Source organism: Xyrauchen texanus, chromosome 15, assembly GCF_025860055.1.
Source record: "Xyrauchen texanus isolate HMW12.3.18 chromosome 15, RBS_HiC_50CHRs, whole genome shotgun sequence".
Taxonomy (NCBI): Eukaryota; Metazoa; Chordata; class Actinopteri; order Cypriniformes; family Catostomidae; genus Xyrauchen; species Xyrauchen texanus.
The window spans coordinates 28,316,044-28,340,413 of record NC_068290.1 but is presented as its reverse complement, the minus strand read 5'-3'; the positions used below and the strand labels follow the sequence as shown (position 1 = coordinate 28,340,413).

The following is a 24,370-nucleotide window of genomic DNA, read 5'->3' as shown; positions in this document are numbered from 1 at the left end:
GGAGAAGAACAGGTTGACAAGGAGACCAGCTGAGAAGAGAGGAAATGTGCCTCGGTTAAAGTGACTTGCCATTTCCTGTTCGCTTGACAGACGCTCCGACAGCAAGAGAGTATAATAGAGCAGTGGAGTTAGCCAATGATGTAGAGCATGTCTAAATGGAGGAGTTATGATGGACTCTGAATGCTTCTGAGGGTTCTACATATTAACACATTCTACAGGCTTAACCAAGTTGGTGGGGGCTTAGCACAGACTGGGGTAGCAGGAGCCCCTCCACCGTACTTCACCTGCCATGAGACATGGACTGGCCCCTAAATGAACAGCAACTGGTAATGTGTATTGTTTCAGGCGGGGGTTGTTGGGGATGTGTAATGTTACTTTTCCTGCTTATTGCAGTAGTGCACAGCTTTCCTTTTACACTGTATGATTTAATTAATCAAATTACATCTGCTCTGATAGTGTTTTATGAAGCTGCTGACAGCCAGCTTCCTCTATAAGAATGGGCGGACAGATGAAGCTGTATTGTTTCAACTAAGCAGAGCTTCTCGCTCTGTTTGAAATGTTTTCCACCAGCCTCTTTCAAGTGACAGTCACATGTAATGCTTGTTCATGTTGATGTTGCATGTTTGATTTGTGACATTCTTGATAGAACTTCCTATAGGTTCTCGATAGAACCTCATTGGCATTTCCTATTAAAGGATGTTATGATCACTAATAATATCAGTAGTTCCTTTGATTCAGTATTGATGACATTGAGAAAATAAATATCAGAGTTATGATTTGTCTGCATTTTATTGTTTAACTCTATAGCTAAATCAGGGTCAGAGATTAACTAGGACTCGGGGCAAAAATGCCACTGAAAGGGATAGTTCGGCTTTAACATACTATAGTTCAACAAACTTCCCTATAATAGTTTCCATAGAAATCCAAGAGAACACTCAATGTATTGTGTACTGAATTGCTAGTTTCACAGTGATTTTTTAATCTAACAGTTACACTAGGAATTCACAATATCCACACTGTTACATTGCACAAGTTGCATACTCCGTAGTTTCCTGTTGCGTTGACACCAGCATGCTCTGATTTTGGAGATAGTGCTCAGTCATGCATCAGTCAAACCTAAGGCATATTACACATGGCCACTCAGGGTTAAATATAACAGAGTGATGGCCTGTTTTATTGGTTACAAGAAAAGTTTATTGAGAAAATAAATATGAGATTTATGATTTGTCTGCATTTGTTTTAACTGTATAGCTAAATCAGGGTCAGAGATTAACCAGGGCTTGGGGCAAAAATGCCACAGAGAGTGTTAAATTCCCTAGATATCCAAAATTTGATGTAAAAAAAATGTCCCATAGTGAATTTAAACATTTCTTTATTTGTGATATAAATTGACATATTTCATTCTATTCTAGTATATATAGTGATGAGTTAAGTATAGGTTTAGAAAAGGTTTAATGCATAATATGATATGGTTTTACATGAACAGTGATTGCATCAAAATATACTGTGACAGAAGATGGCATAGACCTCATTCATGCTAGACGCAGCTTTGATTTTTAATGGGAATGACAGCAAAGCTGTGAGGGATAGACTTACAGTCTCTTCAATGGGCTGTACTGCAGTTTAAATCGTTTTTGGATCATTCCGTGGACAAAACGTTGAAAAAGAATATTTTCAAGAACTCAAACTACATGAGTTGTGGAAAATCAGATGTAATCTAGGAGCTTTGCACAGCTTTATATCGTTTGTGCCATTGAAGAGATGCAAGTCTATCCCTAACAGCCTCGCTTTAATTTCAATTAAAATTTATGCTAGCATAAATAAGGCCTATAGAGCTGCTTAATCTTAGGCAAATTATTTAAAATGTTTTCTAGCAGAACATTTAATGTATTTTTGCATTATTTACAGCTTCTTTTGCATTTGATATTCATTGAGCATTTTTTAAATAATATATTTTATTGATGCATTTAATATGAAAAATAAATAAAAAAAGTGCCCTCATAAATGTACAAATGTCCCTGAAAATCTGGGCCTTTTAGTGGCCAAATATTGCCCCTTAATTAAAAAAAAACCTTACGCTTGTGTCTTAAGAGGTTAATGGTATCATGAGCTCAAAAATTTGATCTGCAGTCTGGTGGATGGTTTTTGCTCGATTGCTGGCTTTAACTCCAGTTGCCCCTTTGCACTCATGCATGACCAGTTTTGCCTGCCTCAACCCATCCTTGAGTACCAGAAATAAACCACAGAATCCTAGCCTCACAGTTTTGAAATAAGAGCTTACACCAACAGTATGATCTGAAGACTGATCAAGGGAATTTCCTGCAGATTGTGGTGCGGCAATAATAAAATCTGTTTTATCAAAGAAACAGACAAACTACAGATAAATTGTTGGGATCTGGCAAATATGGTGATTTTCATCAAATCCGGTAAAATATAATTTGATCTCTTTAAAAGGGACATCACTGTATATCTTTAAACAGTTGTAAGAGCAGATAGTCCCACCCCAAACTCAAAACATTAGTTGAGACATCTTTACTGTGTCACGCTAGCTCATTCAAACAGAGCAATGTTTTGATAGTGCCACAGTGTTACACTTTTAGGTGAAATCAACATACAAATAGCTTACTTTTAGTTGACTGCATATATTAAGTTGGGATATGCTAGAGAATTTTAACATTTAACATAAATTGCACACACCAGCTTTAACATACTATATTTCAACAAACTTCCCTCTATAATAGTTTCCATAGATGTATAATACAACACTGTATTGTGTAACAAATGGCCTGTTTTATTGGTTCATGTGCTGATTTACCAAAATGTGCAAGTTTGTCTGTAACCTAACCTACACCTCTGACCAAGGCTGTCCTGTCAAAAGATGTTATGGTTTCTTATTCTTTCCCGTTTTCTCTCTCTGTGCCTTTCAGAAAGATGCCGGTTACCTGCAGCAGTGGTTGGAGGCGTTCGTGGCTTCTTTTGAGAAGATCATTGATGTGCAGTCAACGGAGCCTCGCCGGTGAGTCAGTCACTCGCTCGCTGATCTATCAAAATGTCACTGACACAGAGATTTTGATCTGTAAGTGGTCAGGTCCAGATGGAACTCGGAGTATGGTGGTAGTTATCAGCCCATATTTGTTTAATTGCTCTTTTAACAGTAGCTTCATTTTTATAAAAAATATTTCATCTGAACAGAGAGACTTGCCAGTCTGCAGACTCTGTGTACTTGATATAGGGAGTCTTATACTGTATATGTAAGGGGTGTACGGTAAGCCGGTTGTTAGCACACAATAAACTCTGACAAGCAGTGAAGCAGGTATATTTTTTGATAAAAACAGCTGACTGTACATTATCCCACTTATTGCATGGCTACTAACCTAATGAAGAAATGCATACAACCCTCTATGATCATGTTGGAGAAAGACTTTTGTTGACATGTAAGCATAATGTAACAAAAAAATATATTAAGCAAACTGAGAGAGGGGGGCCTCTTCATATATATTCACACAATATAGTATGATGTAATTCTTTTTAAAATATTTTTCTTTATGATTTTAAACACATTTTAGGTTTTTAAAAATGTAAAAATTTCACATTTTATCAATTTATATGATGTCATGAAATTGCATTTTTAATAATGATATAAGCTGTTGTCACTTTTTGAAATTGCACACATTTAAAAAATAAAACTATTCACAAGGAAGGTTATGGTAGGCTAATAATGAAAATTAGGGGTCACAATTGTGAAATTTGAATTAATTAAATTAAATAGATTTATTTGTCAAACAAATAATTGCAATTATGATGATTAATTGTCTGTTTTAAGTGTTTCACGGATATGACGATTAATTACATACAAGCTCACTATGTGTGCTTCATGCACACAACATTTATACAAATTTAGCTTGTGAAGTGCAAATTTAGCTTGAAGCAAGTGAAACTGGAGCGCTTTGCATTTACAAAATTAATACGTTTATACCTTGTTTATATTTTCGCGGGAGTTAAAAGTAGACAGCGTTCACATCACAGCACTTGAGAAGTGGTTCATCTTCACATGCTCTCAAGAGAGCTGTTCTTGTGTCCGCAGTGAGTTCAACTGAATGAGACACATGTGCTTTTTCCTGCACGCTCATGAGACATCATGCAGGGAAAAACGAGGCTGAATCCAGCTTCTTTATCAACTGCTTTTTATTCAGTAAAAGGGCCTCGGTGCTTCGACTACACAACTCTATCACTGGCGAGTGAAATGTTAATATTACTTCCCAGTTGCTAATAACAGCTTTTTTTGGTCGCATAGTGTGCAATTTACTCGCATAAGCAAGTGATTTACTCGCAATGTAGAGGGCTAAAATATTGATTTGCTTTGAAATTATATAATTTGAGAAGAAAGAAATTGCTGAACAGCTGAGATCCTGTTTGCATCTGAGTTCTGTTAGTGTTTATTTTGTGAAAATGCCTGTCTGACTCCTCATTATCCAGGCTATTACAAGACTACTTGTCAAATAAACTAATAAATGGATATGAAACATTGATTTGAGTTGAAAGTATTTTATTACCTTACTTGTAGAGATCGCACAGTGATCAAATAAGCAGAAGAGACTGCTTGCATGGACCTGGATGAACAGTCTGATATGTGGAGCTGCGGTTGTTACAGAGCAATAACAGACTGCTAGATGGCGCCATTGACCAATCAGAATCAAGTATTCCAGGCCGCCGTGTAATAAGTTGACATACAGTACACACCTGATACACTCACCTAAAGGATTATTAGGAACACCTGTTCAATTTCTCATTAATGCAATTATCTAATCAACCAATCACATGGCAGTTGCTTCAATGCATTTAGGGGTGTGGTCCTGGTCAAGACAATCTCCTGAACTCCAAACTGAATGTCAGAATGGGAAAGAAAGGTGATTTAAGCAATTCTGAGCGTGGCATGGTTGTTGGTGCCAGACGGGCCGGTCTGAGTATTTCACAATCTGCTCAGTTACTGGGATTTTCATGCACAACCATTTCTAGGGTTTACAAAGAATGGTGTGAGAAGGGAAAAACATCCAGTATGCGGCAGTCCTGTGGGTGAAAATGCCTTGTCGATGCTAGAGGTCAGAGGAGAATGGGCCGACTGATTCAAGCTGATAGAAGAGCAACTTTGCCTGAAATAACCACTCGTTACAACCGAGGTATGCAGCAAAGCATTTGTGAAGCCACAACACGCACAACCTTGAGGCGGATGGGCTACAACAGCAGAAGACCCCACTACAAATAGGAAAAAGAGGCTACAATTTGCAAAAGCTCACCAAAATTGGACAGTTGAAGACTGGAAAAATGTTGCCTGGTCTGATGAGTCTCAATTTCTGTTGAGACATTCAGATGGTAGAGTCAGAATTTGCCGTAAACAGAATGAGAACATGGATCCATCATGCCTTGTGATGTGCAGGCTGGTGGTGGTGGTGTAATGGTGTGGGGGATGTTTTCTTGGCACACTTTAGGCCCCTTAGTGCCAATTGGGCATCGTTTAAATGCCACGGCCTACCTGAGCATTGTTTCTGACCATGTCCATCCCTTTATGGCCACCATGTACCCATCCTCTGATGGCTACTTCCAGCAGGATAATGCACCATGTCACAAAGCTCGAATCATTTCAAATTGGTTTCTTGAACATGACAATGAGTTCACTGTACTAAAATGGCCCCCACAGTCACCAGATCTCAACCCAATAGAGCATCTTTGGGATGTGGTGGAACGGGAGCTTTGTGCCTTGGATGTGCATCCCACAAATCTCCATCAACTGCAAGATGCTATCCTATCAATATGGGCCAACATTTCTAAAGAATGCTTTCAGCACCTTGTTGAATCAATGCCACGTAGAATTAAGGCAGTTCTGAAGGCGAAAAGGGGTCAAAAACAGTATTAGTATGGTGTTCCTAATAATCCTTTAGGTGAGTGTATATGTGGCCTAGACATAAGTGTGTATTGTTTTGAGTGTGGTACCCCTGTGGGAGACACAGGTCTTATTTTGTGTCCCAATACCATTCCCTCTCTCTATAACCCTGTGAATTCTTATCCCTTCTCTGCAGTGGTTCTAAATGTAGTTTTTGGTCACGCCACCTTTTGTAAATAGAAAAACTTTTGCACTCAGCCGCCCATCACCACCACCATCATAATCTGATTTAAAAACTTTGAAAACAGATTTATTTTAAAAAACACAATGAAACTGTATGTGTTTTGTTTGTTCAACATGGACTCAAAATAGTCTTATAAGTGTTTGTACTTGGCCCGTACTACCCTTGTAGATAAAACCAATGTTTTCTTTCATTCTGTGGTACATATAAGTTATTTTCCTATTAAAATCATGGTTAGGGTTTAGGGGTTTGACTAAGGCCACGTCCACACTTATACGTTTTCGTAAGAAAACGTCCACAATGAGACAATGTTTTTGACAGTAAAATCTGTGCTTTTCGGAGCTCTCACAAGTGGATAACTTGTGAAAATGCCGTTGTGTTGTAGTGTGGATAGGGATAACAAAGGTATCTGAATATTATGTCATATTTGTTGTCATGTGATGCAGTCATGTGATCCAGTCAACCCAAAACAATTCAGATGGCAGCCCATTGCAAATCACTTTGATTAACATTGTTAAAGATAAATGTTATTTTGTACAACGTTCACATTGTATTCCTTCAAAGGCGATGGGAAGTTTACTCAGATTTGCTGCCTGGTGACGGAACACAAGGACAGTTGCGTTTCAGATTGTCCATAGTAATTTTTTACATGCGCAGTAATGGGATTTAAGCATTTTTATACGTTTCGGTGTTGACAAGAAACTTTTGGAAAAAACTTGAAAATGGCGAATGAAGCACTTTGTATCATTCTTTTCATCCATGGAACACAAGGATGAAGGATGAGAGGATTGTAAGAAGATAAATGCACCATATCACTTGTGTGATATATAACAACTCTTCTAAAGTCATATTAGAGATTTGTGTGATGAATAGACCCAAATGTAATTCTTAATTCATTGACAATCTGAAAATGTCTTTGTTTACATAAGCACTGTTCAGCTCACTGAGCACACTTGACATTCAAGGAGAAGGCAGCAGAGGAGAAGAAAATTGCACACAAACTTATTATTGGTTCTCACTTGTATTGCCAACAACAAATTGGAATAGCAGTCTAGGGCAGTCTTTCACGCCCCCCATAGAGGCCACGACCCACATTTTAAGAACCACTTGTACAGTGACACATTAATCTAAATTCACCATTTTGGCTCTAGAACCCCTAAAAGTCGGTATTGTTAAGTAAACTTTTTTTCTGTCTGCAGGTTGGAGGAATGGAGCGCCGATGTCCCTCTCCTACCCAAGGAGGTACTGGTGTTCCTCAGCACCCAGCTATGGCACAGCGTCCTCCACCTGTTAGGGCAGGACCAGAACAGTACTGCTCCACACCCACTGCTCCTCATCAAGTTTTTCATCATCATCTGCAGGTCAGCTCCCACAGTGCATAGAATAAACACCTTTCTTTGTGATATTCCTGTTGATAAGCTTATCTATTATTGAGTGCCAGTATGGGCAATGCATTTGATGCTACAATGCATTTCTGATGTAAATCTTCTTTTATGAGTTTGTGATTATAACAATCAAATGGGATTTGTTTTAATTGTATCTGCATCTGATTGCAGGAATTTGGAGAATATTGACTCTGAAAAGACCCCTGGGTTTGTGTTTGAGACAGTCAAGCTCCTAAACTTCTGTTTGACCCAGGTAAGAAGTTGAAAGTCCTCATAGAGCTTTAGCCTAGTGGTTTGCAATGGTTCTCATTGGGTTCTGCGTCAAGAGCTAAATTTAACATCGGACATCAAATGGGTATCCAACACAGTACCAAAACTGTGTATCGTACAAAAATCACAAAAATGCCCATTAACCTTTGTTGTTGTTGTGTTTTTAAGGATTTTCTGTTTCACTGACATACACAAAATGAAAGGCTTTTAATTGGACAAAAGTCAAGTGTTTGGTATAATTTTAAAGAAAACTTAAAAGGATTGACTGTAATAAAACCAAAACATTTAATTTTTTCAGATTTTTCTGATATGGTATTATATACCTCACGGCATAAATAAGGTGGCTCTGAAAAACTGGTTTTGTTTTTGTCACAATCATGTCACATGTAACTTAGTACATTTTGTGTTGATACAACAAAGCAATCAAAAGTTACAGCATTAAAAATATGTAAACATAATACCAAAAATACTAAAGAATTAAACTTAATAATTGTACATGCAATGAACTAATTACACATGCAAACAATGACTAAAGTTTTGCATAGCATGCAGACATGATTATTGTAATAATATTTCAAAGAATAAGTATCATTCTATGCCATTTGATTTGTCATGTTATAGAATCTGTTTAGTCTGTATCATGTACTTGGTGGCCATATGTAATTACAGTGATTGATCACACGACTCTCTGCCCAAATTTGAAGGACTATCACCACTAGTTAGAGCAATCTGAATCCAATTTGATTGGTTTAACAGCATTTCTGATGACGTTATGCAGGAAATCTTGTTATCATGTTTTAAGCCAGATAGCTAGATGCCAGATGCTGGCCAGACATTGTGCTTCGTGTTGGTTATCTAATGATTTATACATCCGATTACTTTGTATGAGGGCTCGTTTTAAATATAATCAAGTAATGATATGTGATCTTTTATATTTTTCATTAAGTTATAAGTGAAAACGTGGCATTTAAGCAACACCTGTTCACATGAAACATGCATGTTAAAGACATATACTTAGCTATTACTCGCTATAATTTTGTCTGTGAGTAATACAAATAGGCTGGTTGTATTCTACTTGTTGAGCGCTTTCCAACAACATATGACACATGGCTATTTGATAAGATTGACGGTTTTACCAATTACTAAAATATGCACAGTGCAAAATAAATTATAAAATATAAAAACGGAACCCTTCTGATTTGTCTGTAAATTTCCAAGAACATGTTTAGTTTTGGTCATAATGCATACTTGCATTGTAAAGTAGAGCTTCTAAGCTTTAAAACTACCTACTGCATTTTGTGTTGGTCAAGAGGACTGTAGTTATTTATATTTATTTTTAGTTTTTAATTATCGAGGCCCATCTTTGCTTAAAGGGTTAAATCATACATGGAACTTATTTATATTGCCATGAACTGCACGGGTCAACAATATGCAAAGTTATTAACATGATATACTGATCGGTACATTTTACAACTTTGTAAATACATAAACAACAGCAAAAGTGTGAATTGCCAGTTTAACAAATGGAACAAAAACACTGCTAAATATTGGATTAGTATGTTAGCTAGATTACCAATTCACAGATCAATTTGTAGCAAAATGCTGTTGAGTTATCCTCAATTTTAAGTATATAAGCATGCATTCATTTTGCTATCATACCTATACACAGTTTCAAAGTTAGTTACATGCTATTAATTGTATTTAGCATTGTTTTTCCTCAGCTGCCAAAAGAAAAACAGATCTTTAATTCATTTTTGAGTTGCGGCCCACCAGAACCACTGATCAGTGTTGTGCTAGTAGTAGATTTTAAGACTAGTGCAGATTCATATATGATGCTTATTAATTCTCAGCATAGCTGTATAAGTGAAACTGTTGTTGACTTTAATTGAATACTACTATACATCTATTGTCATTACTAAACATGCACTTGTGGTGTTATTATTAGTTCCTAAACTAACAGAACAGGTTCAATCTGGAAGTTCAAAGCTGTGGGTAAAAGGCTTTTGACCTTCACATTATTCAAAAGAATTCTTTTTTTCTCCTCATGATAATAAGCCAAAAAATAGAAAGGTTTGCGTATTCACAAGACTCATTCAAGCGTGTGTGTTTTTGTATGTGTTACAGCTGAAGAAACAGCCAGATGATCAGAGCACTTTACAGTCAGTGGTACAACATGGTCTGCTGTTGTGCGAAAATCTTTTTGACCCTTATCAGACATGGAGGAGACGCCAAGCTGGGTAAATGTGTATTGGTGTGTGTGTGTCTGTTGGTTGGGCTGGGTGTTAAACCACAACAGGAATGCGTAGGAGCCACTGAGAGGCAAGCTCTGTTTCAGCTCACTGTTAACACACCCGGTCCTTACCTCTCACCTCTGAAGCCTTCTCTTACTCAACTGTCTGAATTACACACATCATATTGATCCCCATACCTATGATGTTTCTCTTTAAGCTATACTCTTCTACCCATTCACTAAGATCATGTAGTTCATGTACTTGCTTGTATATGTATTACAAAATTGATTGTTCTGGCTTCAAAGACTGACAGGATGAGCCACATTCAAATACGTTGCATAATGACCACAATCAGTGTATCATTAGTTCATTTAATATTTAATTAGGAATTAAAAATCGGAAAAACAAAAAATTACTTATTTCATTATTCGTTTTCAAAACCAATATAAAAAACAGATAATGTCTTGTTTTTGTCATTTCAATTTCATTCTCAAGTTAAAAATAGGAAATTGGAAAAGTTGCCACGGGACACTGTGCAGTTTGATTATTTTATTTCACTAATGTATGCTTGAATATTTGATTTGCACATATGGGTGGACCCGAAACGCCCCTTTCTTTAGATTAGTCAACCTGCACCATCATCTTCCTCAATGCTGTGAGACAAAATAGAAGTTCTCTGCTGTTTTATTGTTCAGATGAATTTGTCTCATTTAATATTAAATTATTTGCCATTTATTCTCCAAAACACGCCACATTTATTGCAGCTGAGCTATCTCACTCATCAAACAGCTAGACACAGTGCATACACACAACTGTAAAATGTTCATTGAATGCAGACAGGGTTTCGTCTTCATGTGATTTAGCATTAGGACAATCATTGCCACATGAAGCGATTGATAAGAGTGACACACACACACACACACACACACACATATATATATAAGATGTCTTTTCACAGTTATTCTTCTTCGTGGCACACAACTTGTTTTATTCATTTATAAGTGGTACCATGGAGTACAACTGATCAGTCGGGCACTGGTGGTCCACACTGCACTGGAGACTCGGCTGCAGTTGAGTATTGCATTCGCAATTAGGGTGAACAGACGACACTTTAAAACCGGGGACAGTCACGATTTTACAAGTAATAATAAGCATTTTAAATTGACATCAGTGTTTCTTGCATTTTTGAGATATGATGAGAAATCATCAAAGAGTGTTTAAAGAATCTGATTATTTTCATTTTTACATATTGCATTGCAGTGAACAAAGCAAGATGCAGTTCAGGGAATATACAGATTTAAAATAGGGTGCATCCAATACAGATGAGCATTCATGCCAGTAAATTATAACAGCTGCAACAGTAAATAGCAAATGATAAGCAATAATAATAAAAATAACAAATAAAATGGAAGATATTGTTACATTTAATATTTCATATAAGACAATAAGTATTTACATGGCAGTGAAGAGTGCTAATTTCAAACTCAGATTTTTCCGACATCCATGTATATGAATGGGAATAAAAATCTGTTGTTTACTTTATAAGGTATTTTGTTAATCACCGTAGTAACTACAGAAGGGCACATGATGACATGAAGTTCATCAACAGTGGCTCTTCCAGGAGCAATGACCGATAAACTTATTGAGACATTGCTCAATGTCACTCACAGAAACACTAAACACCATCATGGTAACACGTGAGATTTATATAATGCAGTAAACATTAACTAAATTACATCAAATATAACACAGAACACCCCAAAGTACATAACTGATATTAAAAATATGATGAAACATAACTATTCCCATAAAATATAATGAAATGTAATGGGTCATGCAAGGAATTATGGGAATGCCCAATTACTGTTTTTTTTTTTACTGTAATTTTAACAATAATTTACTGTAAAAAAGTACATGTACTCTCTTGTTATTTTAACCATTAATTATACAGGAAAATCTTACTTTTTACATTTAAATAATGTATTTTTTACATAATTTTATTGTAAAATCTACTGTATTGTCTTTTAAATATATTAAAACGCCAGTCTACTGGGAACTTACTACAACCTTTGGAATGTGAAAATAAAATTTTGGTGAATTTAGGTCATTCCTTTTTAAAATAATCTAATACTAGTCATATTATTGGACGTACTGCACTCTAAAAAATCTGACCTGTACTAAGTCAGTCAGTAATTATATATATATATATATATATATATATATATATATATATATATATATATATATATATATATATATATATATATAATAATAATTATAAAAGTACATTATTTATATAATATTTATTATTACTTACATATGTAAACTATTAATTATTATTATATATTGATATTATATGTGTGATTATATTTTAACAGTAGTGCAAGTGCCTAAAACCTCCTTAACCACAGTAAAATCACTGTAGCGCACCATCTCTATCTTATTACTTCATTCAATTCTTTATAACCATGTCTAAATATATCAAGTGTTAACATGAAGAGCTTTGATGTATGTGTTTTTCAGGGAGGAGGTCAGTATGCTGGAGAGAAGCAAGTATAAATTCTCCCCTCTTGCTCTGCCAGAGGAGCTTCCTGTGCTCTTCCATGGTACGTTACCCACTTCTTCCTCCGTGGACCAACTTCCACACCCATTTGTGCTTAATAGGCAAACTATAGTATGTTCCAGTGGCCTGGGACTAATTCCATGTCCACACACAGCATTTTCAAAACACTTTTCACCCACCCACAAACGCACAACAGTTATCACTGGTTTACAATAGGCATGGACAAGTCATCCAAAATGTTTGTGTTGATGTCATTGTCAGTGGAGGAAAACGCTGTTCCATTGTGGATGACAGGCATAAATGTAGCAAAATCTGTAAATTAAGTAGTGTAGACGTGGCCTCAAGGGTCAAGGCCTCTCAAAGTTTTTCACAAAGTTTACAGGATTTATAGTACAGGAAAAGTGATGGAATACTTAGGTACCTTTTCATGTGAGCTATGTTAGATTTTCCCATTTGATATGTCTGAACTCCACAGCAAGTGTGGCAAAAGGAAGAGTGTTGATGAAATGGATATGGATTAAATTGTTGCAAATGATTACATTTTACATGCTGAAACATCCAACAGTTCATACTGGAGTCTGGACCAATTTTCCTTTTCTGAATCTTTCTGTCTTTTTATGAGATGCAGTCATTTTTCAGCACTGTTTCTTTTATCAAAGACGGTTTTGTGCCTCATAATGAGAATGAGAATGACATTTACTACAAAATTGATTGCACAAAAGATGCACGGAATTGAGATTCTTGTGACTGAATGACTGGTTACACCCACAGACAGCCTGCAGGAGAGTGAACTAATCCCAGAAGCCCTGGTGCTTAGGCTGGTGCATCTACAGGGGGCCGTGATAAGTGGATGCAAGGTAACCTAGACTCCCTGGCTTTGTTTACATACTGGTATTAACATCTTGGGAGATCCGCTGTTTACAACTGATAGTAACATTTGTTTCAAATGTGTTTCCTATGACCACTTGTGTTCAGATTTCAAGGGCAGAGTCTCTGATTTTGAGATGACATACCTGTCACTATGTCAGCTTGTCAAATGTAGATAAATCTTTTGAGCGGAATGCTCATTGTTATTTTAGTCTAGCTATTTTAGTGCTTGCTTCACATGATCTGTTTCATTGCATGTTAATGTCAGTCAAACTGGAAAAGTTATTTTTGTTTAACCTGTCCAAAGTTTTTGTAATTTTTCTCACTCAAAATATAAATCTCACCATTCACACATACTGTGGACTAATTGCTCAAATATTTTCAAATTTTTAGAACCCTCTCATTTTAGATCCTCTTACGCATTTTATCCCTCACAGATTTTCAGTTCATGCATTACCCCCATTGTTTAATCAAATATCTCAGTCTTTGAGTGGACTTGAAGCTCAATCTAGGTGTCATTAGAAAGCCGAGATACTCCCTTTTACGATTATGCATAACATTTCATCATCTTTGATAACATATATTTCTGATGATTTGTTTAGCATGCGTTTCCTGCTGGACGGCGTATTTTGTTCTGGACATCTAAAATATAACATTGGATTATTCATTAAAGCAAGCTCACAGAAAAAATGGCTCTTTTTTTGTAAAATGACTAAGGTAAGAGCAGATATAAGGTTTTTGGCTATTTGGGGCTTGCAACAGCAGTGATCTGTGTATAATAATCTTTTGAACTGTTGTAATAGGGCAACTCCACAAACTGTACTGAGAATTAGAGTTTTCATTTGATTTATTTGATATATGATTTGTCTATTTAAGTGCTATTTGAAAGACTTTTATATTCATATTAATATTTCTACCACGTTACCTCTAGGTGCTGCCTTATTTGTGACACAAATATTTTAAGGCCTTATTTTATTTATTTTATATAATGTGCAGGCAGAAGTGATAGTTACCTTTTGAAAAGGTAAGATTAAGCGCTTTCAAATGATACCACATATGCCTGATTTATTTATCCGGGTACCTGAACGTTCTAAGCTTAAACCTTTTTCGCAATAGTGAGTTGAAGACGATAAAGCCATGATCCAATAAAAAAATAACCCTGTTCTTACAACTTGTGATCAGATCACCTGACATGGATGTTAATATAAAGTGTAAACGGGGTTTATGTTTCATTAATTAATATAAATAAAGTGTTTCCCTACACTTTGTCTTAATTCACTCAATGTGTGAGTTTACATGCACAATCTTATTCTGATTATGCTTCATAAACTGACAATGTTTTAGGTAATCTACTGTAAAAGCCTTAAACTTTTATTCATTATTCATTAAAGTAAGGTCATAAACGGTTTGAAAATAAGCTGATTGGCACCCAGATTTTTTCCCATTACCCTGATTTAAAATTTCTTTAAAGGCATTCTTACCAGCTTATGCAAGTGTTACAACGCAAGTGTTGTACGCATGCCTGTTTATGTTTCGATGTCAAAACCAGAGAAAATTCACAATCATTTAAAATCTAATGTAAACATGGTTTTCTTGCATTGTTGGATATTTTCAATAAGCTGATTTTTTATAATTATCAGAGTATTGGTGTGCATTTAAACACACTAAAGTGTCAGTGGGTAATACTGAAAGGAATGGGTTTGTTTACATTGAGAATGTGTATTGCTTTACTCTATAGTTAATCTATAACACACTTTTCTTTGTGTGTTTCAGAGGAATGGCCTTCTCTCTATCACGCCCCAGGCTGTGGAGGACCTAATGTCAGTGCTTCGTTCCTGGTGCCTCTGTCCCACCCCATCCTCGCAAGAGCCTAGGGACCCTGAGTTACTCAGAATGACCCTGCGGTGCCTAACTGCAATGATCCATCTCTTGCACTCCAGCAGTCCGGCCGAGAGACAACTGGAGATCCGGACGGTCCTTGATGGCTTCTTCCAGCTGCTCAACTGGAACCAGCCACTGACCAGCCAGCAGGAAGATATCCGGGGCTGGGAAGATAACCTGATCCCCCTGCTCGAACAAATGCTGAGTAAGAGCATATTTTCCTTCAGTATTTAAAGCTGAAGTGTGTCATTGGAGTGCCGCCTAATATATTTGCAAATATAAACTCTGTTTTCAAACAGATTCCAGAAAATGACTCCCATCTTCGATTTATGTCAAAAGAAATATTTCCTGTGCCAGACTTTTGCCTTTGGTTGAACCAATGTTGTGCTAGTCGGGATACTCAAATAATCAGAGAAATGTTTTGAAGGTGTGACACTGTTAAAGGTGAAATCAGCCTACAAATGGCTTACTTATAGTTCACTTCCATTTGCAATAAGAAGTTGCAGGTTGCAGCACATGCCCATCATGATGCTCTTCTAGTGTGTGCATTTGTGAGATTTCTGGTTTGAAATCTTGTCATCCAGTTGACAGGTTTGCACACTGTCCAAATGAGCAAGAGAACAGCCATACATTTTCCTGTTCTGTGCAAATCAGTGTAAAAACAACCACAAGCCCTTCCTTCATGTTGCATGCTGACATGTTGTCAAGAATGACCTCTCCTGTTGCTTTGTGCATAAGTTTGTGTTAGAACAAATTTTAAGAATCTTAACTCCAGTGTGTGCAGGCGATGAGCCTCAGTCTTGTAGTGTGCGCTTGGCTTAACCTTATCCTCAGCACTAGCACTTTTGAGTAAGTACATTATAATACACCCTAATCTCTCACTACAAATGTAACTCTATTGGCATATTTAATTTATCCCTTGCCTTACATCCTTCAGACAGCTTTGGTAAATCTCAGATCATCCAGTGACCACTCCTAAAGTAAAGCCCTGTTACACAGGCAGGCACACTGGGTTAACACTAGACGTTAGAGCTGCACAATTATGACAAAAACCTACAATTTAAATTTAAAATGAATGCCACTTGGTATGATATTTTGTTATCTAATCCAGTGACATCCATATTTGTACTTTATTAGAGATGGAATAATTCTGATATAAAATGTTGTTTGAAGTTTTGTTCATTTCTACATTTATGCTGTGTTTGTGATGAACTTCCACCCTATGTCAGAAGTTCACAGTAGTTATAGCCAGTTCTTTGAAAAAGTTGTAAAATGTCACAAAACACTTATTTGGTTGCATTTAGATTAAATGTCTTCTTCCTGAGTAATTCAGACTTCCCAACAGTTTAATGGCGCTTGTGAAATATGTTGCATAGTGAGGATTTCTTTAAAAATATTACCATAAATAGTTTTCTTTTATCAGTTAACGTCATACAAATCCAGTAAACATGGAAAAAGATAAATCATAATTTGCGGTGACCACCTTTGACTTCAAAACAGCACCAATTCTCCTAGGGACACCTGGACACAATTTACTTGGTTGTTGGAAGATAGGATGTTCCAAGCTTCTATCTATTTAGACTGTCTTAATTGCTTCTGTCTGTTTGTTTAATCCCAGACTGACTTGATGTTCAGTGGGGGGTTCAATCCCATCTGTTGCAGGGCTCTCTGTTCTTCGATTCTATTCTATTTGCAAAAGGAATGTTTGGGAGTCTACAATGTACACTAAATCTGAAGATATAAATAACCATCTTAAGACAAATGTTTTCGTGAAACATCTTATGTGCTTAAAAATTTTGCACAGTACTGCACCTCACCTGATAAACAGGTCAAGAAGACTAATTGTTCTTGTGTTTTTGTCTGGCAGATTCAATCCCAGAGATCCTGCAGTGTTCTGACCGGCCGGTGCTGCAGGCCATCTTTCTCAACAACAACTGCTTTGAACACATCCTCCGCCTCATCCAGAACAGCAAGGTCAGAATGCCACCTTCCTAAACCCTGTGAGATATCTGCTGCTGGGCTTTACAATTCCAGTCCTGAGTTTTGTTTTAAATAAGGTTTGTGACTAGCAAAAAAAATAAATAGGCGGTCTGTAGCTGTTTGACCTTAAAGATAACAAGCAAACTACTGGATTAGATTTGACTAGTGTGTGTGTGTGTGTGTGTGTGTGTGTGTGTGTGTGTGTGTGTGTGTGTGTGTGTGTGTGCGTGTATTTATCACTTTATGGGGACCAAATGTCCCCATAAGGATAGTAAAACCCGAAATTTTTGACCTTGTGGGGACATTTTGTCGGTCCCCATGAGGAAAACAGCTTATAAATCATACTAAATTATGTTTTTTGAAAAGGTAAAAATGCAGAAAGTTTTCTGTGAGGGTTAGGTTTAGGGGTAGGGTTAGGTTTAGGGGATAGAATATAAAGTTTGTACAGTATAAAAACCATTATGTCTATGGAAAGTCCCCATAAAACATGGAAACACAACATGTGTGTGTGTGTGTGTGTGTGTGTGTGTGTGTGTGTGTGTGTGTGTGTGTGTGTGTGTGTGTGTGTGTGTGTGTGTGTGTGTTGGGGAACTTTGAAAGTGTATCACAAACTTCAAGCAACTTGAAATGCATAGTAAATTTAAGAAAGCTTAAGCAGCCAAGCTACCCATTTGAAAAAGTAGTACATTACATATTACCAAGCTACACGATGCTACAAAGTAGCTAACTACATCGAAGCTATTTAATGCAACACTATTTTTGATTCAATGTACAGATGTACTCTCAGAGAATAATATAATATAACATAGTATAATATAATATTTTTGCAATCAGAGCAGTATTTATCTGGTTTAAAAAATGGGTATCTGCATGAATCTTAACAGATATAATGGGCCAACCTAATATATATTGAAAACAGAGTGAAGTTTGAAACACTCATATGGACTTATGAATCGATTAATGTTTTTTTAACATTATTAAGTAAAGACACTGACTAGCACACCCGGAGTCGCAAGTTTGAATTCAGTTCGTGCTGAGTGACTCCAGTCAGGCTTCCTAAGCAACAAATTGGCCTGGTAGAGTCACATGGGGGTCTATAATGTGGTTTTTGTGGTGAGTTGCTGAGAATAGCTTGAGCCTCCACACGCGCTATGTCTCCACTGTAACACGCTCAACAAGCCACTTGATAAGATGCGCTGTTTGACAGTCTCAGATGCAGAGGCATCTGAGATTTGTCCTCCATCTCCCAAACTGATGTGAGTCAATACGCCACCATGAGGACCTAGAGCGCATTGGGAATTGGGCATGCCAAATTGGGGAGAAAAGGGGAGAAAGTAAAAGCGAGTGTAAGAGTTAACGTCCAATTTCCCTGATCCAGCTAGATGTTAAAATATTGTGAAAACTTTTGGCTAACAGATTAAGTAAAGTTATGTCATCTCTTATACATATAGGTCAGGTGGGGTTTATTAGGGGCCGTAGCTCTTCTTATAACATTAGGCGTTTCATATGGTAGAATGGGATTATCTTTTTAAGATTTTGGAAAATGTACAGGTTCGGGAATACTTTTATTGGATGGATTAAGTTACTTAATAGACACCCGGTAGCGGTGCTACAAACAAATAGATTAATTTCTGATTATTATACTCTGGATGGCGGCACCCGGCAGGGTTGCCCTCTTTCCCCCTTATTGTTCTGTCTTGCCCTGGAACCATTAGCAGCTGCGATAAGTAAGGAAGATGATTTTCCAGGGGTGATGGCAAGAGATGTGGCACATAAGCTTTTGCTTTACGCAGATGATTTGTCTAATGATTTTATTATTTGTCTCCAACCCCACTAGAACTATGCCTTACCTCCACAGAATTATGAATTCCTTTTCTAAGTTCCCAGGATACAGAGTTAATTTGTCTAAATCCTAAACTTTGGCTCTGACAGCGTACTGCTCAGTAACGGCTTTCAGTTGGGCACCTTCTATTGACCCAAACAGGGCATTAAGTATTTGGCTTTTTATTCTCAGAAAATTTGTGTGATTTAGTTAGTTAATTTTGACCCTTTAATTAAAATGTTTTTGTGGGCAGGTGGGCTTCATTACATTTATCGATGATTGGGAAGGTTAATGTTATTAAAATTAATCTGCTACAGTCTCTACCTATAGATGTCCCCCTCTCTTATTTCAAGCAATTTTATAGTATAGGGAAGTCCTTCATTTCGAATGGTGAACATCCCAGATTACAATTCAGTCAGATGCATAGGCCGATTGACAAATGTGGGCTAGGCCTACCCAATCATTTTTTTATTATTATGCGTTCTGTCTCAGACATTTTGCTCATTTGTCACTTCCACCTGAGAGAGCCCCTCCCTGGTTTTGTATTGAACAGGACGTTCTTGCCCCTATTTTGCCATTGCAAAGCATTTCTATCAAACAAACTGGAAAAGTTAAGTTACACCCCGTTAAATCGCATGTGCACTTAGTATGGACAAAAGTGTCCAGAGTGTTTAATTCAGACATTTATTTAAATGATGTCTCAAGCATATGGCTGAACCCCAAATTATGTATTTATAAGTCCCCTTTCTGCTAGACAGAATGGATTAAGAGGGAGGTTAATATGCTTGGTGACCTAAATGAGAGTGGAGTGTTGAGATCATTTGCAAATATGGTTCAACATTTTGGGATTCCCAGATCTCAGTTTTTTAGGTATTTTACAGCTGTGCCATCTACCCTGTACTATTTTTGGGAGTAGCATACACCCCCCTAAAGTGTCAGAAACTCTGGGAGTAGTGATTACTGCTTTTGGAAAAGGTCATGAGGCATCAGTGTATTGCTCCTTGCTAATTCAGAGTCTGGGGGACAGAGCTTCTATCAAGAGACTATGGGAGAAAGATCTTGGTACTGGAGGAGGGATAGTGGGCTAGGATTCTAAAAAACATCAAGTCTACATCTAGAGATACAAGGGTGCGCCTATGCAATTTAAGATTTTACATTCTGTTGGACCCCCTCTAGATTGTAAATGTTTGGTCTTAAAGACACACCCACCTGCTGCTGATGCCAATCAGAATACGGGGACACAGCCCATGTTTTTTGGTGTGTTAATATCCAAGAATTTTGGTTGAGGGTTCAGAGTTTTATGTGTGATGTATTGGGCACATTCAATCAAATTTTGCCACAGATTCTGTATTTTAGGCGATGGGGTGGTCATTAATACAGTGGGTACAGAAAGTATTCAGACCCCCTTAAATTTTTCACTCTTTGTTATATTGCAGCCATTTGCTAAAATCACTTAATTTAATTTTTTTCCCTCATTATTGTACACACAGCACCCCATATTGACAGAAAAACACAGAATTGTTGACATTTTTGCACATTTATTAAAAAAGAAAAACTGAAAAATCACATGGTCCTAAGTATTCAGACCCTTTGCTGTGACACTCATATATTTAACTCAGGTGCTGTCCATTTCTTCTGATCATCCTTGAGATGGTTCTACACCTTCAATTGAGTCCAGCTGTGTTTGATTATACTGATTGGACTTGATTAGGAAAGCCACACACCTATCTATATAATACCTTACAGCTCACAGTGCATGTCAGAGCAAATGAGAATCATGAGGTCAAAGGAACTGCCTGAAGAGCTCAGAGACAGAATTGTGGCAAGGCACAGATCTGGTCAAGGTTACAAACAAATTTCTGCTGCCCTTAAGGTTCATAAGAGCACAGTGGCCTCCATAATCCTTAAATGGAAGACGTTTGGGAGGACCAGAACCCTTCCTAGTGCTGGCCGTCCGGCCAAACTGAGCTATCGGGGGAGAAGAACCTTGGTGAGAGAGGTAAGGAAGAACCCAAAGATCACTGTTGCTGAGCTCCAGAGATGCAGTCGGGAGATGGGAGAAAGTTGTAGTAAGTCAACCATCACTGCAGCCATCCACCAGTCGGGGCTTTATGGCAGAGTGGCCCGACGGAAGCCTCTCCAAGTACAGGTATATCCTGGACGAAAACCTTCTCCAGAGTGCTCTGGACCTCAGACTGGGCCGAAGGTTCACCTTCCAACAAGACAATGACCCTAAGCACACCTCTAAAATAACGACGGAGTGGCTTCACAACAACTCCGTGACTGTTCTTGAATGGCCCAGCCAGAGCCCTGACTTAAACCCAATTGAGCATCTCTGGAGAGACCTGAAAATGGCTGTCCACCAACGTTTACCATCCAACCTGACAGAACTGGAGAGGATCTGCAAGGAGGAATGGCAGAAGATACCCAAATCCAGATGTGAAAAACTTGTTGCATCTTTCCCAAAAAGACTCATGGCTGTATTAGATCAAAAGGGTGCTTCTACTAAATACTGAACAAAGGGTCTGAATACTTAGGACCATGTGATATTTCAGTTTTTCTTTTTTAATAAAGGTGCAAAAATTTCAACAATTCTGTGTTTTTCTGTCAATATGGGGTGCTGTGTGTACAATAATGAGGAAAAAAATTAACTTAAATGATTTTAGCAAATGGCTGCAATATAACAAAGCGTGAAAAATTTAAGGGGGTCTGAATACTTTCTGTGCCCACTGTATATGGGATAAATACATAAACAATTGGGTCCTAGCCAGTGTTATGATCAGCAGACAGATTTTTCTTAGGGATGGAAGTAAGCTGGAGCACCCTCATTTCAAGAGTGGTGCACAGAGATGGGGAGGGTGGCTGCATTCGAGGAAATGTCATGTAGAAGTCTAGGCAACTTTCATTTAATAAAAAATGGGGAAGCTATTTTGGCTATTAAAAATGTTACTTTTGTTCCAGAAGGGGCAAATTATTGGACTGCATCAAGCAAAGAAAACAACTAAGAGATTGCTGAAATCACTGGATTTGGGTTAAGAACTGTCCAACACATTATTAAAACCTCGATGGATAGTGGTGAACTGAAGAAAAAAATCTTGAATGATCATGATCAGAGATCACTAAACGCTTGGAGAAATTGACATCATAAAAAAATCGTCAGTAGAACTTTCGGCTATGTTTAATTGTGAGAGTAAGAGCATTTCCACATGCACAATGCAACAAGATCTTACAGTATTGGGACTAAACAGCTGTGTGGCCACTAGAAAGACACTTGTTATTGAGGCTAATCGGAAAAAACGACTTCAGTTTGCTAAGGAGCATAAAGATTGGACTGTGGAACAATGAAAAAGGTCATGTGGTCTGATGAGTTTACACTATACCAAAGTGATGGGTGTGTCGGGGTAAGAAGGGAAGCACATGAAGCGATGCACCCGTCATGCATAGTGCCCACTGTTCAAGCCTCTGGAGGCAGTGTTATGATCTGGGGTTGCTTCAAATGGTCAGGTCAAGGCTCAGCAATGTTAGTCAGCTGACTACCTTTTTGTTCCCTGAAGGCACGGGCATATTCCAGGACAACAATGCCAAGATTCATCTGGCTCAAATTATGAAAGAGTAGTTCAAGGAGCATGAGGAATAATTTTTACACATGAATTGGCCAGCAAAAAGTATTGACCTTAACCCCATTGAAGGTCTTTGGGATGTGCTGGGAACACTTTACAGAGTGGTTTGACTCTACGGTCATCAATTCAAGATCTCTGCAAAAAATGTATGCAACCAACTCTGGGTGGAAATAAATGTTATGACTTTGCATAAGGTTGTCAAAAAATGCCACGATGAATGCGCCGTAATCAAAGCTTAAGATGGTCCAATTAAATATTAAAGTATGCAACTTTTTTGGGGGAAAATAAGGATTTATGTGTAATAAGGATTAGATATAACTTTTCTTGTTTTGTCTATTACCTTTCATTTCTTTTTGTTTTATCTGTCATGATGAAGGTATCTTTATGGTTGCTTGTTTGATCTCTGACTCACTTGTATTCATCTGTTTGTACGTTATGGTGTGGGTCTTTGTGTGTCCCCGTGTGTGTATGTGGGTTTGTGTGCGCGTGCGTGCGTGTGCGCGCGTGTATGTGTTTTTGTGTGTTCGCCTTTTAGCTGTATCAGAACAGCAGGTTTAGGGTGGAGTGTGAGGACCAATGTGACCTCACCACATGTTTGCTTACAGAGGCTGAAGTGGAGCAGGTACATTCCCTTCACCGCTGATCAGTGCAGTGTTCATTAGCAGGAAACTCACCATCACTCAACTGACACAAACACACAAATAAACATTCAAGCAGAACTGCTGACTGAGCAACATGTGATCCATCAAAAACCTTCTCTTCACCGTTCCACAAACATACAAAGATTACTGTGTTTTCGTGTTTAAATATTGCAAAGCTGCGTACACGCGTCAGTTATTGACAGTCAACAAAGTAAAGCCTCTAAAACACCATTTCTGCCATAAGCCTGTCAAAGCTTTTGACTGGTATTGTATATGCATATGCTAATCATACACTAACATGTTTTTCATAAATTTATTTATGATCTAATACCATCTGAGTACAATGGTAGCAACATAGTATATTATCATGTCAGACAATGGTAGCAACATAGTATATTATCATGTCAGTAATAGAGTTTGAGGGTGGTGATCCTGCTGGTGGGGGTTTGGGGGGTGACCGTGTGAAGTTCTTTTGGATGTAATTGTGAAGTCCTATCACCATGCATGTTGTCTAGCAGCATGCAGTGGCTTTCTAGATGTTTGGCATGTCTAGTCTGGCTGTGGTGATGTGGGTGTAACAGTTGCTTTTTTTTCTTGGTGGTCTTTGGTGGGATAATTGTGGTAATATTTATATATTCAATGGTTGAAAGTGAGAAAACCATGCTTTACTTTTTTGTGTTCTTAACAGTAATTTGTGTTGTGTTGAACTAAATCACATGTACTTCAAGAAAGAATGTTCAAAGTTTATGGACACTGTATTCTTGCGTGCTTCTCTCTGCAACCCCTATGAAATTATGTCATATTTTACTCTCCCTCTTGTCGTTCCAAACCCATTTTTTTTAATAACTCTTCTTCAGTTCGTAGTGGCCACAGCTGTCAAGCTCCAGAAAAGATAAAAAAAAACACCATAAAATCACAATAAAGCAGTCCACACAACTTGTGCACTAGATTCCAAATCTTCTGAAGTCACATTATAGTTTTGTGTGAGGAA

General features: G+C 37.5%; 1 protein-coding gene across 1 annotated transcript in view; it reads left to right on the top strand.

Annotated features, from left to right (window-relative positions):
- nbeal2 (neurobeachin-like 2) overlaps positions 1-24,370 on the top strand; it is a 99,009-nt gene that overhangs the window by 11,948 nt on the left and 62,691 nt on the right. The window contains exons 2-9 of the mRNA XM_052144328.1: positions 2,928-3,016; positions 7,319-7,480; positions 7,676-7,757; positions 9,899-10,011; positions 12,529-12,611; positions 13,340-13,425; positions 15,209-15,521; positions 17,184-17,290. Of these exons, the coding sequence (XP_052000288.1) occupies positions 2,928-3,016; positions 7,319-7,480; positions 7,676-7,757; positions 9,899-10,011; positions 12,529-12,611; positions 13,340-13,425; positions 15,209-15,521; positions 17,184-17,290 (1,035 nt within the window). The remainder of the gene's footprint in view (positions 1-2,927; positions 3,017-7,318; positions 7,481-7,675; positions 7,758-9,898; positions 10,012-12,528; positions 12,612-13,339; positions 13,426-15,208; positions 15,522-17,183; positions 17,291-24,370) is intronic.